The sequence below is a fragment of the Acanthisitta chloris genome, unplaced genomic scaffold (assembly GCF_000695815.1).
Source record: "Acanthisitta chloris isolate BGI_N310 unplaced genomic scaffold, ASM69581v1 scaffold2667, whole genome shotgun sequence".
Classification (NCBI taxonomy): Eukaryota; Metazoa; Chordata; class Aves; order Passeriformes; family Acanthisittidae; genus Acanthisitta; species Acanthisitta chloris.
The window spans coordinates 32,260-52,499 of NW_008681871.1; the positions used below are offsets into that span (position 1 = coordinate 32,260).

Genomic DNA, 20,240 nt, shown 5'->3' on the forward strand with positions numbered 1-20,240 from the left:
TGACTGTCCTGATCACGACCCACTGTGTATACCTAACGGTAAAAGGCATGGTAAGGAAAACTGGCTTGCCTAAGTAAGGGCAGCCAAGAGAGTATGTTGAAAAATTAAAGCAAAGAGCACAAAATCCATGAGCCTGGAGTGGAGAGCGGGATTTAGTAGTAACAATAATAGTAATTTAGTAGTAGCAATAATAACAAAAAGGCACAACCTGATCACGACCCACTGTGTATACCTAACGGTAAAAGGCATGGTAAGGAAAACTGGCTTGCCTAAGTAAGGGCAGCCAAGAGAGTATGTTGAAAAATTAAAGCAAAGAGCACAAAATCCATGAGCCTGGAGTGGAGAGCGGGATTTAGTAGTAACAATAATAGTAATTTAGTAGTAGCAATAATAACAAAAAGGCACAATAGCAGTATAAGTGTGAGTGACCTCAAGAGCCACAGTCACTGTGCAAATACTCCATACGGTGTCTGTAGATTCGCCCACAGCATTTCACACCATCTCCCTGAGTTTAATCAAAGTAATATACCTGTGCTTATAGGTGTGTGTAAATCAGTGCATTTTTTTGACAGAAGGGTGTTGTCTGAGAGACATGCAGTAGGCTTGCTGTGTGGGAGCTCTTGACTGCAGTTTTCCCCCTGAGCCCATGGCCTCTGTGGGCTACTCTGGACTGCCCCTTTTTCTTATGCCCTTTCCTTTCACCTGTCTGGTGTGGCCTCTCCCATCTGATGCTACTCATGGCTGACCAGAGCAGTCTTCGTCCTAACCTTGAGTTGTCAGAAGTCTCACCCATAATTTCTTAATTTCTTTTTTCTTTTATTTTTTTCCACTTCAGATTTAAGCATACAGTGTTATCTTAGACAGCTTAGTGCTCCAAGCACAAACCTGGGCCAGTGCCTGAGTCCAAGCTCTGGTGCTGGTAGTTCCATCTATAACATGGCATCAACCAACCATGCAGCATTACTGCCTGGTCGTTTCCCTGAAATGCGTATTGTATCCATTTTTATAGTTTCTTTTATACTTTCAACAGACTTTATAACAGCGATAATGTCATTCAGATAATTATACCATAATTGACCTTAGCATTGAGCATCCTTGGCTTTTACTGCAGTTTGCTTAATACTTCAGTATGGTCAATTATCTTGTAATTCCCACTTTGTTGGGAATTATTGTTTTAATTATTCCACTCCAAATACATCATTTTGGCATTGTAGTAAGGGTACACTGGGGAATGGTCATATTCATGAATGCTTTAAAGAGTTACCAGCTTTATCACGTGGGAAGACTTTTCATCCTGTCATCCCTAGTCATTACTTTTAACACTGATTTCATTTAATTATCTCTTAGTCTGCTCAGGCAAGATCTTCATCTGGAGGAGCCAGCATATGGGGAGTTGGGGCTTGGGGCTTGCAGGATTTAAGAGCAGTTGGACGGCTGTGCAATCTGACCACACTTATTTATGCCACATTACTGTGTGAGCCATCTATGTTTATGAAACGTTTACCCTCGGTGGAAGCTGCGGTTAAAGTGGTGAAATTTATTTTTCTTTTCCTAGCAATTTGAGCTATTAACTATCCCAAATAGATACTGAGCATGCTGGTGAGAATTTTATGGCTGCATAAGAGGATGATATGGCCCTCTTGATACTCATTTAATTTTCAACTGTGTGGCACTGGTACTGCACCAGGAGCAGCACCCTGCCAACGCTGAAGAGAAAGCAGAGTGGTCCTTATGGCAGGAGATCATTTCAGTGAGCACCATGCTCAGCGCTGCCCAAAACACAGACTGAAGCATATCATGCCATGCTTTATAGCCCAGTGCAAAAGCTGCTGTGGGTCCAGCACTAGAAACACACTGTTTCACTTCTTAAGCAAATTGTGTGAACACAGCAACATGCTCAGCCTTGCTATAAATGCATATGTTCAGTTGGGTTTTGTCAGCATTCTGTGGTGTATTTAACATGAATAAAAATGTTCTACCTAAGCAGAATATGAGAAACCAGTATGTTTTTCTCAAACACAAACTAAATGTAACCTACTTTCTCCAAAGAGTATTTTTCCTGTGTCTGATCTAATTATTACATGTGAGCAAACTCAGCATTGCTTAGTAGGAAAATGCAGCTCTTCTAGTAGATTAACACTTTTAATGAAGAAAACAGCAGTGTGAAAAGACTTTATTTCTCTATAAATTTTAATAGTTACTAAAACAAGGACTCCGGCCCATTAAGTTACAGCCTGCCAAGTCATAGTGCTGAATCACTTAATTTCTCTAAGTAGCTATCCTATTCCAGCTTCTTAAAGCCAGCTGTTAGGAGAGCAGTGATGTTTTAATCAAGGAACAGGGTAGAGTCTGTCAGCTAAACAGTGTGCTTTGATGGAGGTTTTTCCTTCACGGACTGTGAATGTAAGAATCTCTCTTGGGGTATGTGGGCTTGCACACTCAAGAACAAAGGTGTGGGTAGGTACAGGATTATATGCAGAAATCTGGTGTCAGTGACAACTATGAGGACGTTATTACATCCCACCATTTCTCAAGGAAGATAGATCCTTACAAGTGTTTATAGACTGAAAAGCTGTTAGAAACAATAAAGAGAACTTGGTATGGGTAATAATATTGTCCTTCACACTGTGAAAATAGGAAGATCTAGACCATAGCTCATTGACTATGTATATAACATCTTTATATACTTAGCATAAGAGGTAAATTTAGATCTGTCAACACCAGTACCAGAGATCCAGTGAAGTCACTGATCTTTATGTGGCAAGTGCATTTTATCTTGAAGGGAAAAGAAGGTAGTGCTGCAGGGGTATTGATAGGCTGGCTCCATGCATGGGAAGGGATGTGACGGTTAAAAGTGGGAATGTTTAGATTTGTTCTGTAGTAATTGACTCTTGAGGCAAAATAATGTTAGTCCTAGTACACTGGCCTAATTTCAGTTTGGGAAATGAGATTCTGCCTGCTGTCAATAGATGAGTTATCTCCTTTTTTCTGCTAATGTTAGGTGAGATACTGCAGCAGAATCTTTTCATAATGGTATCAAGTCTGATCCATCTTTGAAGCAATAAAACCATTAAGCAGTGTGCATTGCCCCAGTGCCCAATGTGGTGCTCATCCTTTATGCGCTAGTGATAATTAGCTACTCTATCTTTCTAGTAGGGAGCTTTAATTTATTACTTTATTAAGCAGTGAAATCAAAGATTAAAATGGTATCTATAGCACATAGCTAACCAGATTGTGAAAAATGAAACTATGTGGTTTCAAATTTATGAAAATAAATATTTCTATTTAAATAAGTGCAGTAGTTTAATTCTTTAGACACCACTCTAATTTGTAGTTTACTGGTGATTATTTTTCTTCATTTTAAAGAAAATTGCTTTCTGTTGGGTGAAGTTGAGAAATAATGAATTGAATTCACATTACAAGCTACTGCCTCCCAAATTGTAAATGAATACAAATGTAATAGGAGCATACTATTAAAATCTTTTGCGAAAGGCTATGCTGTGTCATTGCAGTAAACAAATACATTTTTCAAGTCATCAGTTCATTTAATGTTGTGTTTCTACTTGGCCTTTATTTTAAGGGCTTCTGTGCCTACTGCTGCTGCTGTCTCCAAGTATCTTAACATGTGTTGCTGCTTCGGAGCAAAATATAACTTTGTTAGTGCATGTCTTGTACTATAATAGTTGATTAATGACCTTCTTTAAAGCTGAATTAGTATTTTAAGATGTATTTGCTCAGGATGCAAAATCCTTTTCTACCTATTTTATGCTGTCAGAGAGAGCGAGAGGCAGGCAGGAAAATGGGAAACGCACAGGCTGTGTTCGACACTACTTCTGTTCTAAATTTTTTTTTTTTCCACTCAGTGTTATTAGAGGATAATTAACAATTATAAATAAAAATATGGAATATTTTTGCAAGTTCCACCAGTCATTAATCTGAACTGCTGTTCATAAGAACTGGAAATTTTAGAAAAATGGAGAGGAAGACCTAAGTGTCTGAGCAGAGAGGAATGTACTCTCCTGTGACTTGGGCAGTACTCACAGCTTAATTTCTGTGGTTAGGTTGTTCTTAATCTTGACCGGAAGCTTGAGATATAATAAGGAAAATAGGAAATTTTGTAACAGTGATGAAACAGAAGTTGCTCAATGTAAATACTCGTTTCTTGGTTTGTGTTCCTATTAGTAGCTGTAAAAGAAACCTAGGGAGATGTGCACCGAAAACCCCACACCCAAATTGCTGTGTTGTACATTTTTATGTGGAACAACAGCTGTCCACCATGCACGGAGGAAGAACCCCCAAACCAGTGTTTCTGGATGAAGGGGAGGATCTAAAATCCGGCAGTAAGGACTTCTTTTGATGTTGTTCCTCCCCACCCCATTATATAAGGAGAACAGTGATGGAAACAGTCAGCAGGGTTTCAACTGACAATTATTTTCATCTTCATTGCTGTCATTTCCAATTCTGCAAAAGGCCTGAACGCATCCTTACTTATGTACGTTCAACCATTGACTTCAGTGTGAGATAAAGTTTAGTGCATGCTTAAATGCTTTCTTGAACTAGGGCCAAAAGCTGCTGCTGCTTCTGAAATCAATCCCAGAGGGAACTTTGCATCTTTTATTGCTTCCTTTTTTGTATACCAAGATACAGGCTCTACCAAGCTTTGGAAATATTGTAGGAGTTGATAAATGTTGCCTGCCTTGTTTAAACAAGTACAGTAGAATTGTTGGATGACAGTGCATAAAGTGAGTGTTATCTTTCTTTCTTTCCTGTCCTGTATGGGTGCTCTTTAGCAACCATTACTAGGTGAGAGCTGTGGAATGGCAAGAGATTCACTGAGCCGTTGTGGTTTGTTTCTGTCTGCTCCAGGCACAGCCTGTAATTATAAAAGGCATGAAAATAAAATGAGTTTAGGTGTTTTCCCCTGTTCCTTCCTGCTTTAAGATTGTTCAGAAGCTTGCTTCTTTCTTTGGTAGAAATCTTCATTCAAATGTTTGCTGAAGTGTGACTTGCCTTGAGCCTCTTTGTTCTTCTTGATTTACACAGGCAAACACAGACACACGTACACACACACAGAGTCCTTTTCTGGGACTATTGATTTAACCCTGCGTATTTGTAGAGGAAACAAGCCAAAACAAGGCCGATGCACAGTATTCATCAAATGGCCCAAAGTAGCTCTATGTTCATCCCATTGACACTGCAGATAGCCAGTGTGATCTGTTCTCTGATCTCCTTTTTCTGTATCATGAGATACATTGTGCAATTTTTAATATAAGACATTTGCTGGGTAGCTATCACCACTTAAAACCCAAAGTGCTATCTGTGAGGACAACTTCAAATCGTATTATCACCTTAAGATATATTGAGGGGTAGTGAGAAATGAACCACTGTTTTGAATGATTGCCTGATGATGCTTTCTTCCCTTTTCTGTCTGCAGAGCTCTTCTGTATCTCCCTCAGCCAGTTTCAGAACAGCAGAAAAGCACAGAAATTCAACAGATTATTCTTCAGATAGTAAAAAACAGAAAACAGAAGAGAAGGAAATAGCAGCTCGTTATGTGAGTAAATTGTCTACATTGTGCATTGTTGAACTTAAGTGTTCCTCTGTAATTTCACCTGATTCCTACAGCGTAAGTAATTTAAAAATTGAGGGTCAGATTTTTAGCACGTTCTTGCTGCCTACTTTTGTTGTCTACGCTGGATTAAAGGTTTTGGTATGTATAATTGATAGTGTTTACAACAATATAAATACAGAGCACCTGGAAGTCATGTGACAATAGTGCTGAGCTTTAGTTAGGCTGGGTCTTGTTAGATCTGGGCTCTAGCTTGGCTCTGCTTCATAGTGCAGTGCAATTTTGGATGAGGATTTTCATCCTGTGTCCTTGTCCACCAGTCTGAAAACTGAGAATAATGCTATTGGTGTGGCAAGCTTCTAAGAAGAAGCCCTATATGTGGTCTGCGTATTCTGTTTGTATTAGCACATAAAGTTTGGCTAAAGTCAGTTTTTCCTTAGTGCTTAAGAGATGTTGGGATATTGAATGCATGTTTTTTAACACATTCTGATTTGTCATTTCAGGACAGTGATGGTGAAAAGAGCGATGACAACTTGGTAGTTGATGTTTCCAATGAGGTATACACAATGGTTGTTTTTCTACCTTACAGTGATGGTGGTGGGGGTGTCTCCAGTGTTTTCTGTGCATATTGGTTTTATGAATAAGGTTACAGCCTTTGTCTTCATAAAGGGGCTTGAAATGCCTGAGGGAACTCAGTCAGATCATATTTCTTTAGAATACAAATCAGATCTGTAACACTTATTTCTACAAAGGATTGTTTTGTTTTTTATATGAACAAAAAGTCTGCTAGAGATATTTGAAGCCAGCCCAGCACAACAGATAAGATACAGCTTGTAACTGTGCCTATCTCTTCTTTCAGTCTGGCCATGACTTCATTTGTGAACTTTATCAGGTCTGCCAAGTGCTTTAAACCTTTTCAATCTGTCACCTGAAAAAAGAGATTTACTAGCCTATTTCAATACCCATAGATTATGGGCATTATTTTTCATGGTTAATGGCATCAAATTTTAAGACTTCTTTAGAAAAAAAAGTTGTCTTTTATTATCCATCTTGATTTTGGAATTGTATCAATGAAATCTATTAAGAACAGAAGGAAGATGTCACTTCTTATGACAGATCTTCATTCTAAGTGAGGACTGCTCAAGACAATCCTAGTGGCTAGTATGAAGGTTTTATGCTAACCCATGTTGCTGATCTTTAGGATCCCTCCTCTCCCCGGGGGAGCCCAGCACACTCTCCAAGGGAAAATGGCTTGGACAAGACTCGACTGCTGAAAAAAGATGCACCAATTAGTCCAGCATCTATTGCATCCTCCAGCAGTACTCCTTCCTCCAAATCCAAAGAACTTAGCCTTGTAAGTGATTCAAAATACTCCTCACTCATGGTCATATGATAAAATACATGCTTACCAGATTTTTGTCTGAACACAATTTGTATTTCCCCAGTTATCAATAAAGCACTATGAAGCATCAATTTAATATTAGTTTAATTTATCTCTTCAAGGGAGTTTAATAAAATTATAAGGAGAAAGTCCATAGTCTTTTTGGGGGGATAAGAAGAGGTGAGTTTCATTGGTGGTATAGGTAGACAATAGATGTGCTGTTCTGAGAGATATTTTTCTCCTCCCCCATATGAAAAACTGTCATTCTGAGAGTAAATAAAAGTACACAGGGGTTCCTTGAGCTGTTTTTTCTGTGCTGTGGTTTATAGCAAATTCAGTTCCCTGCTTGGATGTGATTTGGTTGTTAGGTTTGTTGGAATTACCAGGCTATATACAGCAACAATAATTTTTATTTTCTATCTAAAAAGTAATCTGTCATTTACAAGAGCCTTTCTTGACTTGCATCGCAAATCATAATGCAAAAGAAAAGAGCTGCCTGCAAGGGGTGTTCTTTCCTTTCCTGTTTGTGACTACAGTTAATCACCTTCGAGAGCTGCACAGTAATTCCCGTCTCAGTTCTTCACAGGGCAGGGTACGTGATTATTTAAAGAAATCAAATAAATAAGAAGAAAGATTAAAGTGAATGTAGTGCTCAGGAAAGGTGATTGAATGACAGGTTCAGGCCTGGGAATCAGTGATTTGTCTGATGAACAAGCTTGTCACAAGAACATCACTGCACTCTTCTTGAATTCATACCCATCACTGTCTCCATGCTGTGTTTCTTGCACCACACTTGGGTATGAGTTGTTGGTCAGTTGGGCTTTTTTTTTTTTTCTGCTCTCCTTGTCCACCCTGCAGTGGCCTCTCACAGCAAATCACAGTCATAATGGGAGCGGGTCCATGAGCAGAGTGAGACCACTGACAGATTTCACATACACTGCCAGTTGTCAGATGGCAATGATTTTCAGTCATTTACCTAAATCTGAATCATACAGACACTCCTGATGAGGAAAGCTGTGAAGGCTGTAGTTAATTACCAAAGCCATTCCACCTTTTTCAGCTTCTCTGCAGCGTCTCTTCATAGCTAGGGACTGTTGAAACCCTAACCCAAAAGCTAAATGTCATTGATCACACTCTGTTTGTTGTTGTTGTGTCTTTCCAGCCACTAGCTAGAAAAGTAAAATAACTTGCAAACTGTCTTGCTTTTTTCTTTTTGGTGATTAGAATGAGAAATCTACCACTCCTGTGTCTAAATCAAATACCCCTACTCCACGGACTGATGCCCCAACTCCAGGTAGCAACTCCACTCCCGGACTGAGGCCAGTGCCCGGCAAACCCCCAGGTGTGGACCCGATAGGTTAGTGTCCATATATTTTGATGGTGTGAAACAGTGGGCATTTGTCCCTTGCCAGGCTCCATTTAGATGTTAGTATATTACAGATGCTTAAACTGGGTGCTGAGCTGCTTCTTCAGTACTGTAATACAGTGTGTATATTTTTTGTTGGAATTTTTGGTTGTGTTTTCTTTTTTTGCTGTTTGCCAAATTCATATTTATTCTGATGGGTCTGGGCTGCCTCCATGACGTTTCTCTTTTCAACCCACTTCTGTAGCTTCAGGTTTAAGGACACCTATGGCAGTACCGTGTCCTTATCCTACTCCGTTTGGTATCGTGCCACATGCTGGTATGAACGGGGAGCTGACCAGCCCTGGAGCTGCCTATGCCGGTCTACACAATATTTCCCCTCAAATGAGTGCAGCAGCTGCAGCGCTTATGGGCGATCTCCAGTGGTAAGTGTTTGCAGTTAGTGCATTTGGTTCTCAGAGCAGTTTATATTAAGTATAAGACCTGTGGGGTTAACTCTAGTTCACTCTCATTATAATTTGGGTAGTATGCTGTGGAGAACATGAATTAAACAGTCCTCCTTTGCCTGACTCCGTCTTTAATACAGTTTTTTGTTTTGCTTGGGGAAAACTATAGGTTGGTTTTGATCCACATCATCACATGCGAGTCCCAGGCATCCCTCCCAATCTCACGGGCATCCCAGGAGGAAAACCGTGAGTATCAAGCATTCAACTTTGAAAGTCCATCATCTGTTGGAAGTTGTGTTCCCTTGATGGTTGGAATTCCCCTTAGCTACTGAAAACTATTGTCTAAATATAAATAAATGCAGCTATTTTGCAGGAGCAGGAGAATCACTGTTTAATCTTAAAGTTGCATTTGTACATTAGTTTTGAAGGCTAATAGCAGTTGACAGGGTGATATAGAGTAAAGGAGACAGAAATAAATAGAGAAAGGAGTGGAACTTAAAATATGACAGGTTAATCTTATATGGAAATGCAAAGTGGAATAGGATCTTAGCTTTCCATTTCTACTGTACACTGCTTCTCAGTTTAAAAAAATATTTTTTTGTTCACAAAAGCCTTGCAATTACTTGGAAACTTAGCAGCTGCTAGATACAGAAGTGTGCAGAGAAAGAAACACTGAAATGCTTGATTGAAAATATTGGAAATAATTATTGTATCGTAATATTCAGATTCATCCTTGATGGAACTGACCATAAAAGGTGACCTGGTCTACCATGCTTAACATGTTATGAGCCTTGGAAGAAGAATTACACAGAGACAAAGAACTCTTAGCTCTCTTGAGAAGGAAGGCTAAAGCAGCTGTGCAAACCATAATGATCCAGATTTTATGTAAAGGTCATCCAGTTCTACTTCCTTGTGACACTTTTGGGAGACTGACCAGTTCATACTGGGGAAATTGAAGGTCAGGGGATGTTTGTGCCATTCCTTCTCTGGCTCTCTTATGTATGAACATGTTTGTGGAAATGTGGTTGGGGTTAGTCATACATGTGCATGTGTGTGAGTAAATGCACACACTTACCTGCCAATGAGCTTGCAGATATGAAGGATTAGGGGTTAATAACATATGGTGACAAGCAATCAGTCCTAGTGCCTGTAACTCGTCTTTCACCTGTATGTCACACAAATCATAAACCATGTCCTGCTCTCTCAGGCGTGACATACTAGTGACCACCTTATGTTGATTTTTCTGCTAGTTGCACCACTCTGTTAGGTGGCTGCATAAGGTGAGTGTGGAAATTGATATACAGGAGCTTGCAGACCAGCTCCTCACATTAAAAATTCTGTGGTGCAGAGATCTCCATCTGATTCATACAGCAGGCTCTTAGAAATATCTTGATGTAATGTTCTAATGTTCATTGCATTTAAGTTCATCTCTGATGGAGTCAGTCACTTGGAAAGGTGTCTGACTGAATCTCCTAGGGTTTGCTTGCTGTGGTCTGAGAAATGGCAATTTCAGGGATGCAGAGACCTCGCTGCTCACATCTCACTTGTGTTAGAATCAGGGAGAATAAAACATGAGGCAAACTGAAATCAAATCAGTTCAATTCCGGTACATCTCTATGTTTTTGAATGTTGTTGCTGTGTTGATGTCTATTTTAAACATTTAAATGTAACTGTCATTTGTCTGCCAGAGTTTCTTTAGCATGGTTGTATTGACTTTTCATCATCCTAAGTATGGTACTTCTCACAGCTGTGCTTGTTACTTTCTCATTTACTCCTCCTTTTCCCTTAGAGGGAAAGTCATGTAAATTCTCTGCACTGTTGAATGTCTTGAAATGGAGTAGGCAGCATGTAGCACATCAGGGATCTGGCCCGTAGTAACTCTTTTTACTTTGGCGATATATCAAAATATTGAGTATTGCACAATATATAAATAGAAAAAGTAGCTAATGTGAGAAAAGAAAAAGGTGCTCACCCGGTGGTTATAGTGTCAGATATTTGTAAGACATTTACAGTACTTCTCATAAGCAACATTAGGTGTTAGTTCTTAGAGGGGAAAAAAAGCAACCAGTCAATGGCCACAAAACCAAACCAAGCAACAAAGGGACAGTTTAATCACGTGTGCTGGGATGGGGCAATGAATACAGTGAGGATAATGTAAAGATCTAAGCTTTATTTCTATAATTTTAAAATATGTTCCTTGTGTACTTTGTCAGGATGCTAAAAATCACTTTGGTTAATAAAGGTAGCATACACTCAGTTCTCAACACGGCCCTGCAGAGCATGACTGTGTACAGAAATCAGAAAACCTGATAATGAAGTTCCACTTGTTTTGTTATGGATTTCAGGTGACTGCTTTTTTCAGTACCTTACTGCACAGACAGGAATTAGGAAGATAACGAAGAAGATATTTTAGATATCTGTGGTAGCAATCGGACCTTAATTCTTCTACTTTATAGGAAGTTCGACAACCACAGAAGTCTGTCCTGCTGTTTCCTGAACATGATTAATGTCAAAAAACAGAGAAAGGTGGCATGATCCATCACTCAGACCTGCCAGAACAAGAAAGGGAGCAGATTGAGAAAAGTGTGTAAAGCACTGAGAATAGGGCAGAAAGATGAGAATGCACTTGCATTTTGTCCCACTGAAAATGACTGTTCTAGTGTTAATGCACTATGATCTTAAATGACAAATTCAGTAGTTGAATTCTGATGCCTGTCTTCTTCAGTAACTTCGAAGCATCAATTAAGGAAGTGAACTTAAAAAATATTCTCATAAAATGATTTTTTGTGAGCTCTTCTTATTCCACCGTTGTGACAATGGATTTTTCATCAGTACTACGATGACTTTTTAGGTCTAAGAAAATTAGAGCATTCCATTAAGCATACCTTGGTATGTGTAGGTGAACCCTCTTACAAGTTTGTGCTCTTGTAATAGATGTGATGTGTCAGGTAGCATCTCAGAACAAGACAATTTCACAACCTAACTGTTCTCTGTGGAAAATACTTTGAGGTAAAGCTATTGATAGGTTATTCACAGGTGGTGTAAGTGGCGATCACACAACACATTCTTTCTCAATGAGAGCCCTGATTCTGGCAAGATAAATTGGGATCTATAGTAGTTGTGTCAGGTCCACTAAAGGAAAACCCAAAAAACAACAACAAGCCAAAAATACCCACTACCCCACCCAAAACCTGAAAAACAACTGGAAAAAAACCCAGACAGAAAAAAAGAGACCATAAGCCGTAAAGAAGGAAAAAGAAACCCATTCCAGTGGATTTTTACCGGTCTGTCATGCCAGCTGTCAGCAAGTGTGCCTTGAAGACTTAACTCCTTGATGGTCAGTGGAGGTTTCACTGCACCCTTAGGTACAGTGCTGGGCAGTTTTGCTCAAGGGGCTTGGGATCCATGGTGCATTTGGGGCAGATTGGCAGCAGTCCAGCAGAAGCTAGCGTATTGGAGTCAGTAAAGCGAGTAACCAAATGTCCCCTGGCACACAGCTACCCACCATGCTCTGCAGCAGCCAGACAATTATTTCTGTCTTCCAGGGGGCCCTGACCCAACTTTCCTTCCCTTCTCTTCATGCAGTGATATCTCCATCGCCTAAGTTTGAGTTCCTAGCCCCAGTTTTAAGAGTAGTGTCATATATCCTTACTCATGTCAGAAGTCATCATTGCATGAGTTGTAAAACCTCATTTAGTTGGTGCTTGACTTTTCACATTAAAAAATTAGTACCTAAATTTATGCTTTGAGGGCCATGCTATAGATAAATCAAAATTTCTTCTTTACATGATTAAAAAGATGGCAAAAGGATTGAGCTGAGGGCACAATCTGAATGCCTGCAGTGGAAATGCATCTTTGATTATATTTTCTTAAATAAGCTTAAAACAAAACTCTTTAAATCACCCCCTATAATTTTTTCCTCTCAGAGCATACTCATTTCACGTAAGTGCAGACGGTCAGATGCAGCCAGTTCCTTTCCCTCCTGACGCCCTCATCGGTCCAGGAATCCCTCGCCATGCTCGTCAGATCAACACTCTGAACCACGGGGAAGTCGTGTGTGCAGTTACCATCAGCAACCCCACGAGACACGTGTACACGGGTGGGAAGGGGTGCGTCAAAGTCTGGGACATAAGCCAGCCTGGCAACAAGAGCCCTGTCTCTCAGCTGGACTGCCTGGTAGGTGAACAGCAGCATGCGACAAGAAAGGAGATAGGAGGTTGTGTTAAGTTTGTAATGATACTGTTCAGGTCCAGAAAAATGGGTATTTGGGTGTTGTCATGGTATCAAAGGTTGGTATTGCATTTGTAATTTTGTTGTTTCTTTTAGAACTACAATTGAAGTATGTTACTTGCCATACTTGTGGGTTTTTTCCCTCAGTGAATCAAAACATTTTTAATATCCTAAAATTGTATTGGTAGGAGGAAAGATCAAAGACAGCACAGCAAATATTGTTTATAAACTTTGACATTTGTTGGCAATCTTAAGGCTTGATATCCTACCATGCTAAAAATTGCTGTCTTGCAGCTGTGTCACGTATTTTGTGTCTGTGTATGTGAATGCATTGCCCTGTTTTAATGTGACAATTAAAAATATCCTTGAGTGTTATTCACAAATTATTTGAATGTGCTAACAAGATGAACCATTGTTAGCAGCTTTTGTCTTGTCATTTGCCAGTTCTTGATAAGATGTTGCTGCTTGTTACAGAGGCAGTAAAATGAGAACTGTGCAGCACATGTAGACTTATAATGAATTACTCCACAAGTTGCTACACGAGTGAAGAAAATTGCCCAAATATTTTCCTCTGACATCTCCTAGATGGTGGCAACAAGTCTCACTAGAACAGGAAGAGGGGGGAGTGTGCAGGGAATTTGGTGCTCCCCCATGCCGAGAGGTTAATGTGCTGAAATAAACAGAGTATGAAAATGTAACTTTCTACACCAGCTGTCAAATACAGCTACGTTGAATTATTTTGGGCTGGGTTCAGGTCTTTGCATTTTGATGCTAATTAAGATTAAATATCTCTCACTACTGAATTTTGTAGATCAAGTTGAAGTACTTCCCTAATGTCATGTAATTTTCTGGCATTAATACACTTTATCATTGTCATAAGTATAAATGGCTCATTAAAACCAGGAGGGAATACAATACTTTTATGGATTTCTGCTCTCATGTTAATGCTGTTTTCTTTCCTCGTGAGTAATCTCTTGATGGCTTCTGTCTCCACAGAACAGAGACAACTACATCCGTTCCTGTAGATTGCTCCCTGACGGCCGCACCCTGATTGTTGGCGGGGAAGCCAGCACGTTATCCATTTGGGACCTGGCAGCTCCAACTCCTCGCATCAAAGCAGAGCTGACATCTTCTGCTCCTGCTTGCTATGCCCTAGCTATCAGCCCTGATTCCAAGGTCTGCTTCTCTTGCTGTAGTGATGGGAACATTGCAGTGTGGGATCTACATAACCAGACTTTAGTAAGGTAGGTTCTACAGAAGTGAATCATCAGGTTGTGAAGAACTAATTAGACACTGTCTTATGTGCAATTTTACATACATATGCCATTTCCTCCATGAATAGATGCTTCCAGTATTTCGTTGTTTGGTAGTAGCCATGGTAATACCTTGACAAAAGTCTATCTAATTGTTTCTAGGTTTCAAGAGTTTCATAATTCCAGACCTGTCGAGCAGCCCGTAACTATAATACCCTACTATCAGCTGATGTTGACACTGCTGTAGATTCTTTGAACAGATGGTTTTCTTGTTTCCATGCAATACACAGTGCTCTCACTCTCATCTCTTTAATCAGAATTCCAGCAAATATGTCTTGGGTAAAGATGTATGTAAATTGCTGCATCGCAAACTTAACCTCTTAGAAGTATGGGTTGCTGGTCCAACACCGATGTACAGTAAGCTAGGAGCCAGTCATGTAGAGCTTCTCTGTATACTGCACTGTGTGTATGTTGTTGTATGTAATCTATCCGTGTTTCTTGTAAAGTCAGGTTCTTACTTCCTGATGTTCCCATTTAGACTGATCTTTCTTTTTTTTTTGAACTTTGGTGGCCTGCAGATTCTTAAAGTAAGGTAATTTTGCTGATCATGGTACATTTCTTTTGGGGGTGAATGGGTATTTTAAATAGAATAGTGAGTATCACACAGTCAACCACAAATATTCCAGAGTACCTGACTATTAAAGAGTCTTTTCAAATTAGTACTTGGCTGTCTGGTCTGACTGCTTCATCAATTCATGACAGAGCTCACCTGGTTGCCCCAGAGTTTATATTTATCTGGATTTACTCTTGGAATCTATGTTACTGTTTTCTTTCATGGCTGCATGTCAGAGACTGAAAGAAAAAAGGAGTTATTTTGTATACTTGCTCAGAACTGACTATTTCCAGTGTGCAAACACTTGCTCAGAATGGACTGAGTTTGAGAACATGCTTATCTTCTTTCAATATTTTCAGGCAATTTCAGGGCCATACAGATGGAGCGAGCTGTATTGACATTTCTAATGATGGCACCAAACTATGGACGGGAGGCTTGGACAATACAGTCAGATCCTGGGATCTCAGAGAAGGGAGACAACTACAGCAACATGACTTCACGTCACAGGTTAAATGTCAAAAGCTTTGTCATGTAAAGAGAAGTGTGTCATGGTTTTTTAAAACAAACACTTCTCTTTTTGGTTGGGGTTGGGGGGATTTTAAGCAAAAAAAGCAGACTCAAAGAGAACTCCACTTAGTCTCTTTTTTTTCCTTTTTTTTTTCTATTTTTTAATGGGGCAGCTAAATATCTTTGTGGATTATGTCTATTTGACAGATTAGTACTTCTCCCATAAGAGTAATGGAGAATCTTTCTTATAAAACAAGTGCCAGACTAAAGTGTTCCTGTGTGCAATCCATTCCCATTTTTGTAGATTAAGGTTCAAAAATATTTTAGAAAATATTTTTAAATGCTGTCAGATAAGATCGGACATTAACTTTTATAGCTTGATTCAGTGCTTCACTACTGCAGTTTTAATAGCATTTAATAGCATAGTTTTACAGCTGTGTTTGCATGAACTACTTTATCTTGATTACTGTAGTAATTGGATTATCATGTCTTTAAAATTGTAGTAGACCAAAAATGTGGTTTTGCATAGTGTTAAAAATGTAGCAAGGGTCGATTTTGAGTATCTCAAGCTCATTCTTTTACTGATTGAAGCATGTGCTGTGCTAATTACAGATCTTCTCACTGGGCTATTGTCCAACTGGTGAGTGGTTGGCAGTAGGAATGGAAAACAGCAATGTTGAGGTACTGCATGTTACTAAGCCAGACAAGTATCAGCTGCATCTTCATGAGAGCTGTGTGTTGTCACTCAAATTTGCCCACTGTGGTAAGAAAGTCTTTCTATATCAGTGTTTTCCTTCCTGATAAATTAATTGAAGATTGCCTTTAAATGAAAGTGGGGGTATAGTAAAAGATGAGGTGTTGAATTTAAGGGCTAAAGTTATTTAAAAAACTTGTGGCTGCTTTTCTGTGTGAACTGCATAATATGTGTTTGAACATCATTGTGCAGCCAGATGAAAATGTTGCTGGTTTTGGATATGTGTGAATACATTGGTTTTTATGATTAATCTGTTTTTGAGGTGTATTTCTTGAAAACAAAATGCAACAATAACATTTAAACAATCTGTTACAGGCAAATGGTTTGTAAGCACTGGAAAAGATAATCTTCTTAATGCCTGGAGAACACCTTATGGAGCCAGTATATTCCAGGTAATAATCTCCTAAAAGCTATTTTCCACATACATTACCGTGCAGTAGAGCTGCTCATCTCAGGGTCTGTCATTAGCTTAAGGAGTTTCCAAATTGAAATGCAGCTAATTACTATGTTCCTTTAAGAGATTTTTTTGTAATTAGAGAAAGATATGCTTTTGTCATTTCTAATATTTCAGTAATTCAGCTCTTACAGTAAAGTAGCCCTTTATCCAAAGTTGTTTTTAATGCCCTTCTTTCTTACCTTCTTGTATGTACTGCTGTAACACAGTACTCATGTCAGGTTGTCAGGTGAACATTCACTGAAGGTCCAAAACGTAGCTAAACAGTGGAAGTCATATTGAACATGTGTATTTTTCTTGGATGGGGTGTGTTGATGGATTGAACAGGGAGACTGCTGAACTGAAAATCCATATGGAGGAGCCTCATGAAGTGTGACTGGAAGTTGTAACCTATATATAGTCTTTAATCCCTCTATGTCCAGGTTTTATGGCATTTCAGTGCTGTTAGAGAAGAGTGGGATTTTTGGCATGTCCTTCTGTTGTTTCACCTGCAGGTACCTAGCCTTGGAAGTTTTTGATTAAATTTAACTGTATAACTGGTTATGGCTTAAATGGTTTAAGTGGTCAGGTCTCACATGTACTGGTGTCTGCCATGTGTCTACCTTTGGGGACAGCACAGTTTGCCTTGACATAAGAAAACTAAGGTCATGTTTTCTTAATGGAAACTACTCAGGTCTTGAACCACCTCCCTCAGAAAGCCCAAATCATGCTAACAAGATCACATCTCACTTGAAAGTGGTGTTAAAAGCCCCAGAGCAGCTTTCTGAGTAGGGGTAGATAAGGACACTTCCTGTGCAATGCCGCAGAGGTGTCTTGTCTGAAACATAGCATGATTGGGAAGTCTTGCAGTGACAGGCAAATAAGAGTGTGGACATATGTTATATAAAGAAAGCATGCACTAAAATAGCATAATAAATGTGACAATGCATACAGATCATTTTAGAACAGACAGAAAAGCCAGGAGAGACAGAGCTACTGTGACCTGGTGTATCCTGTGTCCTATCCACCTTGCACACTTGCTGTGTATCCTGTTCCACTAGTGTCCTTCCCTATTTGCATCCTCCCTGAAAATGTAAATTTCTTTGTGCTAAACCTTTGTCTTCTGCGTTGGGGAAATACCAAGAAGAGATACAATGGCTTCTGTGGAATCTCTTTATTTCATACCTGTGAGTGGGTAGGACTTTGTAGTGCTTCTCCATGTGGACTTCTGAGGGAAGAAGATGGCTTTTCATTCAATTTTATGCAAAGGCTAACATACAAAATATTAATAAATGCTCATTCCTTGAAAAGTATATAGAAAGGACTACTTCTGTTTGTTTGATTGATAGATTATCTCTAAATCTATAACATTCACTTGCCTTTCCACTGCTAGGTTGTTCCAAATGTGGAACAAATTTGGAGATAAGTTTTGCAGCAAAAGTTGCCACTGCTGTACTGATACTTAAATGACTTTTTGGTATATTCCCTGTGTATGAATTCTTCCAATTAATCTTCAAGCCTTTCAGGATTGAAGGATTAGAAAGACATAATTTTCTTTTGTTTTTCTTTTTTTCCTTCCTTTTCTTGTAGTCCAAAGAATCCTCATCTGTGCTTAGCTGTGATATCTCTGTGGATGACAAATACATTGTCACTGGCTCTGGGGACAAGAAAGCTACAGTCTATGAAGTTATTTATTAGAGACAAATCTGAATGCGGACAGAACTCCTTCTCCTAGCACTTTGCTGTATATTCCTTTTTTTTTTTCCTTTCTAAATTGAAAACTTAAATGCTCATCACAGTTGTGGAATTTATTTTTACCTTCTTAACTTGCTATTGATTTGTGAATGCTCATTAAGAACTTGTGATACCGAATTGTCAGATATCTACTTGGAAGAAGGTGGAATAAGCATACTTAACAGTGAACTTGACTCTTTAATTATGTATTATAGCTGTAATGTATTTATTTTGTTTAAAGAAGGCTTTCTAACAATGAACTGACTAAATAAAGCTGTCTGGCCCGGCTTTAGTTTGAAAGATGCATTGTATACTTGTGTTTTTGCAGGTAAATAAATTGGGGATCTCGGAGAAGGATGTTCAGGAGATAGTTAAAATTACACTAAATAGACTTGTAGTTTCTATTTAAAAAATAAACTTTGTTATATTTTTTAGTCCTGTCCTTGGATGAGACCTCTAAGTGTTATTACAGTATAATTATTTGGTGGGAAGATGCTGTATCTTAACTATTTTAGACAGTCTTGGAAACTTAGGAAATTGCAAACTGTAGCCAGTGATCTACATGCCTGTGATGAATGGCAAATTCAGTTCACATCTAAATTAAATTCACTTTAAGTAAGAATGTGCTAATTTATATATTTGCAATGTTAATATAGCATCTTGTGTACAGATTTGTTCTCAATGCTTTTCTGTTGATAAACATAAAGCATTTTGGTGTCAACCTAGGTTTTATAATATAAACACCTCTCTTTGTTATATTGTAGAGAGTACAATAAGTTGCCTCAAAGAGTCACCTTTGTTACTTCTGGAAACTTTTGCAACGTTTCCTTGAAAATGGGGATATGTGTCTTTGGGCAATTTTTCAATTACAAGAGATTATGAAAAATATTTGATATGTTCTTTGGAAACTGCACTGAAATAAGAACGGATGCCTACCAATATACAAACTACAAAAGCAATGACCTCCAAGGTAGGATTTACAAGAGTACTCATTCCGACATAAAAAAAGGAATGGATTCTCACTGGGATAAGGACTTGCTTTGTTCGCCAGCAGTTCAATCCAAGTCTTGATTGGATGTCCCTAAAATGGACGCAGACTGAGCCATTGTGCCAGAGACAACGTGTTATCTTTTTATGTTGTTGTTGTTGCTGTTAAACTATGATCTGTGACTTTTTTTTTGAATGCTTTAAAAAAAAATCTTTAAGTCTGTGGATCTGCTGATGTACAGTGCCTTTGCTGCTATGGATCAAAATCAAAAGACCCGTGTAGATAAATCTTATTGTATAAGTAGAAAATTACTTAATTTCATACTAGAAATGGATTGATGCTGCAAGTTAAAATGGACTGTTCATTGAAGTTCCAAATGTGGTAGCAAAAAATGGTGTCTTAAGTGCTTAGTGTTTGATGTCATTAACAGTTTCGTAATACTCTACATTGTAGAAAGATTTTGATACTAAACTGTGTCATTGTACATAGTTCTAATGCATTGTATTGACCACCAGTACTTCTATAATGGTAGATTATTGTTTGTGCATTCAGACTTTTAAGCATTAAACATAAGTGACTTCTAAGATGCATTTTTTGTTATTTTTATTTTCCCCTCCATCATTCTTAGTGTGTGTGATAATGTGAGTCATGTGTGCTGAGTGCTGTCTGTAAGGGCAACAGCCATTCACTCACAGAGCATGCCACTACAGATACTTTGCGGTTTTGTCACTGAGAGACAATGTAGAGTTTCACATTTATCAGAGCTAGTGAAATCACTGAAATGATAGTTTCCCAAGTTAACTGACTGCAGTGATTCTGAACTCTTGGAGGCATCAGCCACAAGACTTCAGCTGTGTCACCTGGGAGTTTGCCATATCCAATTTTTGTAGTTTCCCATCTGATATAAAGCTTTATTTTATCCCATGCCTTGGAGAGAGTGAAATTGGGGACCATTTCTGCTCACATGCC

The 20,240-nt window shown here is 38.8% G+C and overlaps 1 protein-coding gene across 1 annotated transcript in view; it reads left to right on the forward strand.

Annotated features, from left to right (window-relative positions):
* LOC103805593 (transducin-like enhancer protein 4) overlaps nucleotides 1-19,861 on the forward strand; it is a gene marked incomplete at its 5' end in the record, with an annotated part of 44,573 nt that extends 24,712 nt beyond the window's left edge. Inside the window, 13 exon segments of the mRNA XM_009078249.1 lie at nucleotides 5,435-5,554; nucleotides 6,073-6,126; nucleotides 6,771-6,923; nucleotides 8,175-8,307; nucleotides 8,561-8,713; nucleotides 8,716-8,738; nucleotides 8,929-9,005; nucleotides 12,686-12,935; nucleotides 13,986-14,233; nucleotides 15,215-15,362; nucleotides 15,975-16,125; nucleotides 16,432-16,508; nucleotides 18,140-19,861. Coding sequence (XP_009076497.1) covers nucleotides 5,435-5,554; nucleotides 6,073-6,126; nucleotides 6,771-6,923; nucleotides 8,175-8,307; nucleotides 8,561-8,713; nucleotides 8,716-8,738; nucleotides 8,929-9,005; nucleotides 12,686-12,935; nucleotides 13,986-14,233; nucleotides 15,215-15,362; nucleotides 15,975-16,125; nucleotides 16,432-16,508; nucleotides 18,140-18,247 — 1,695 coding nt within the window.
* Nucleotides 19,862-20,240: the final 379 nt, after the last annotated feature.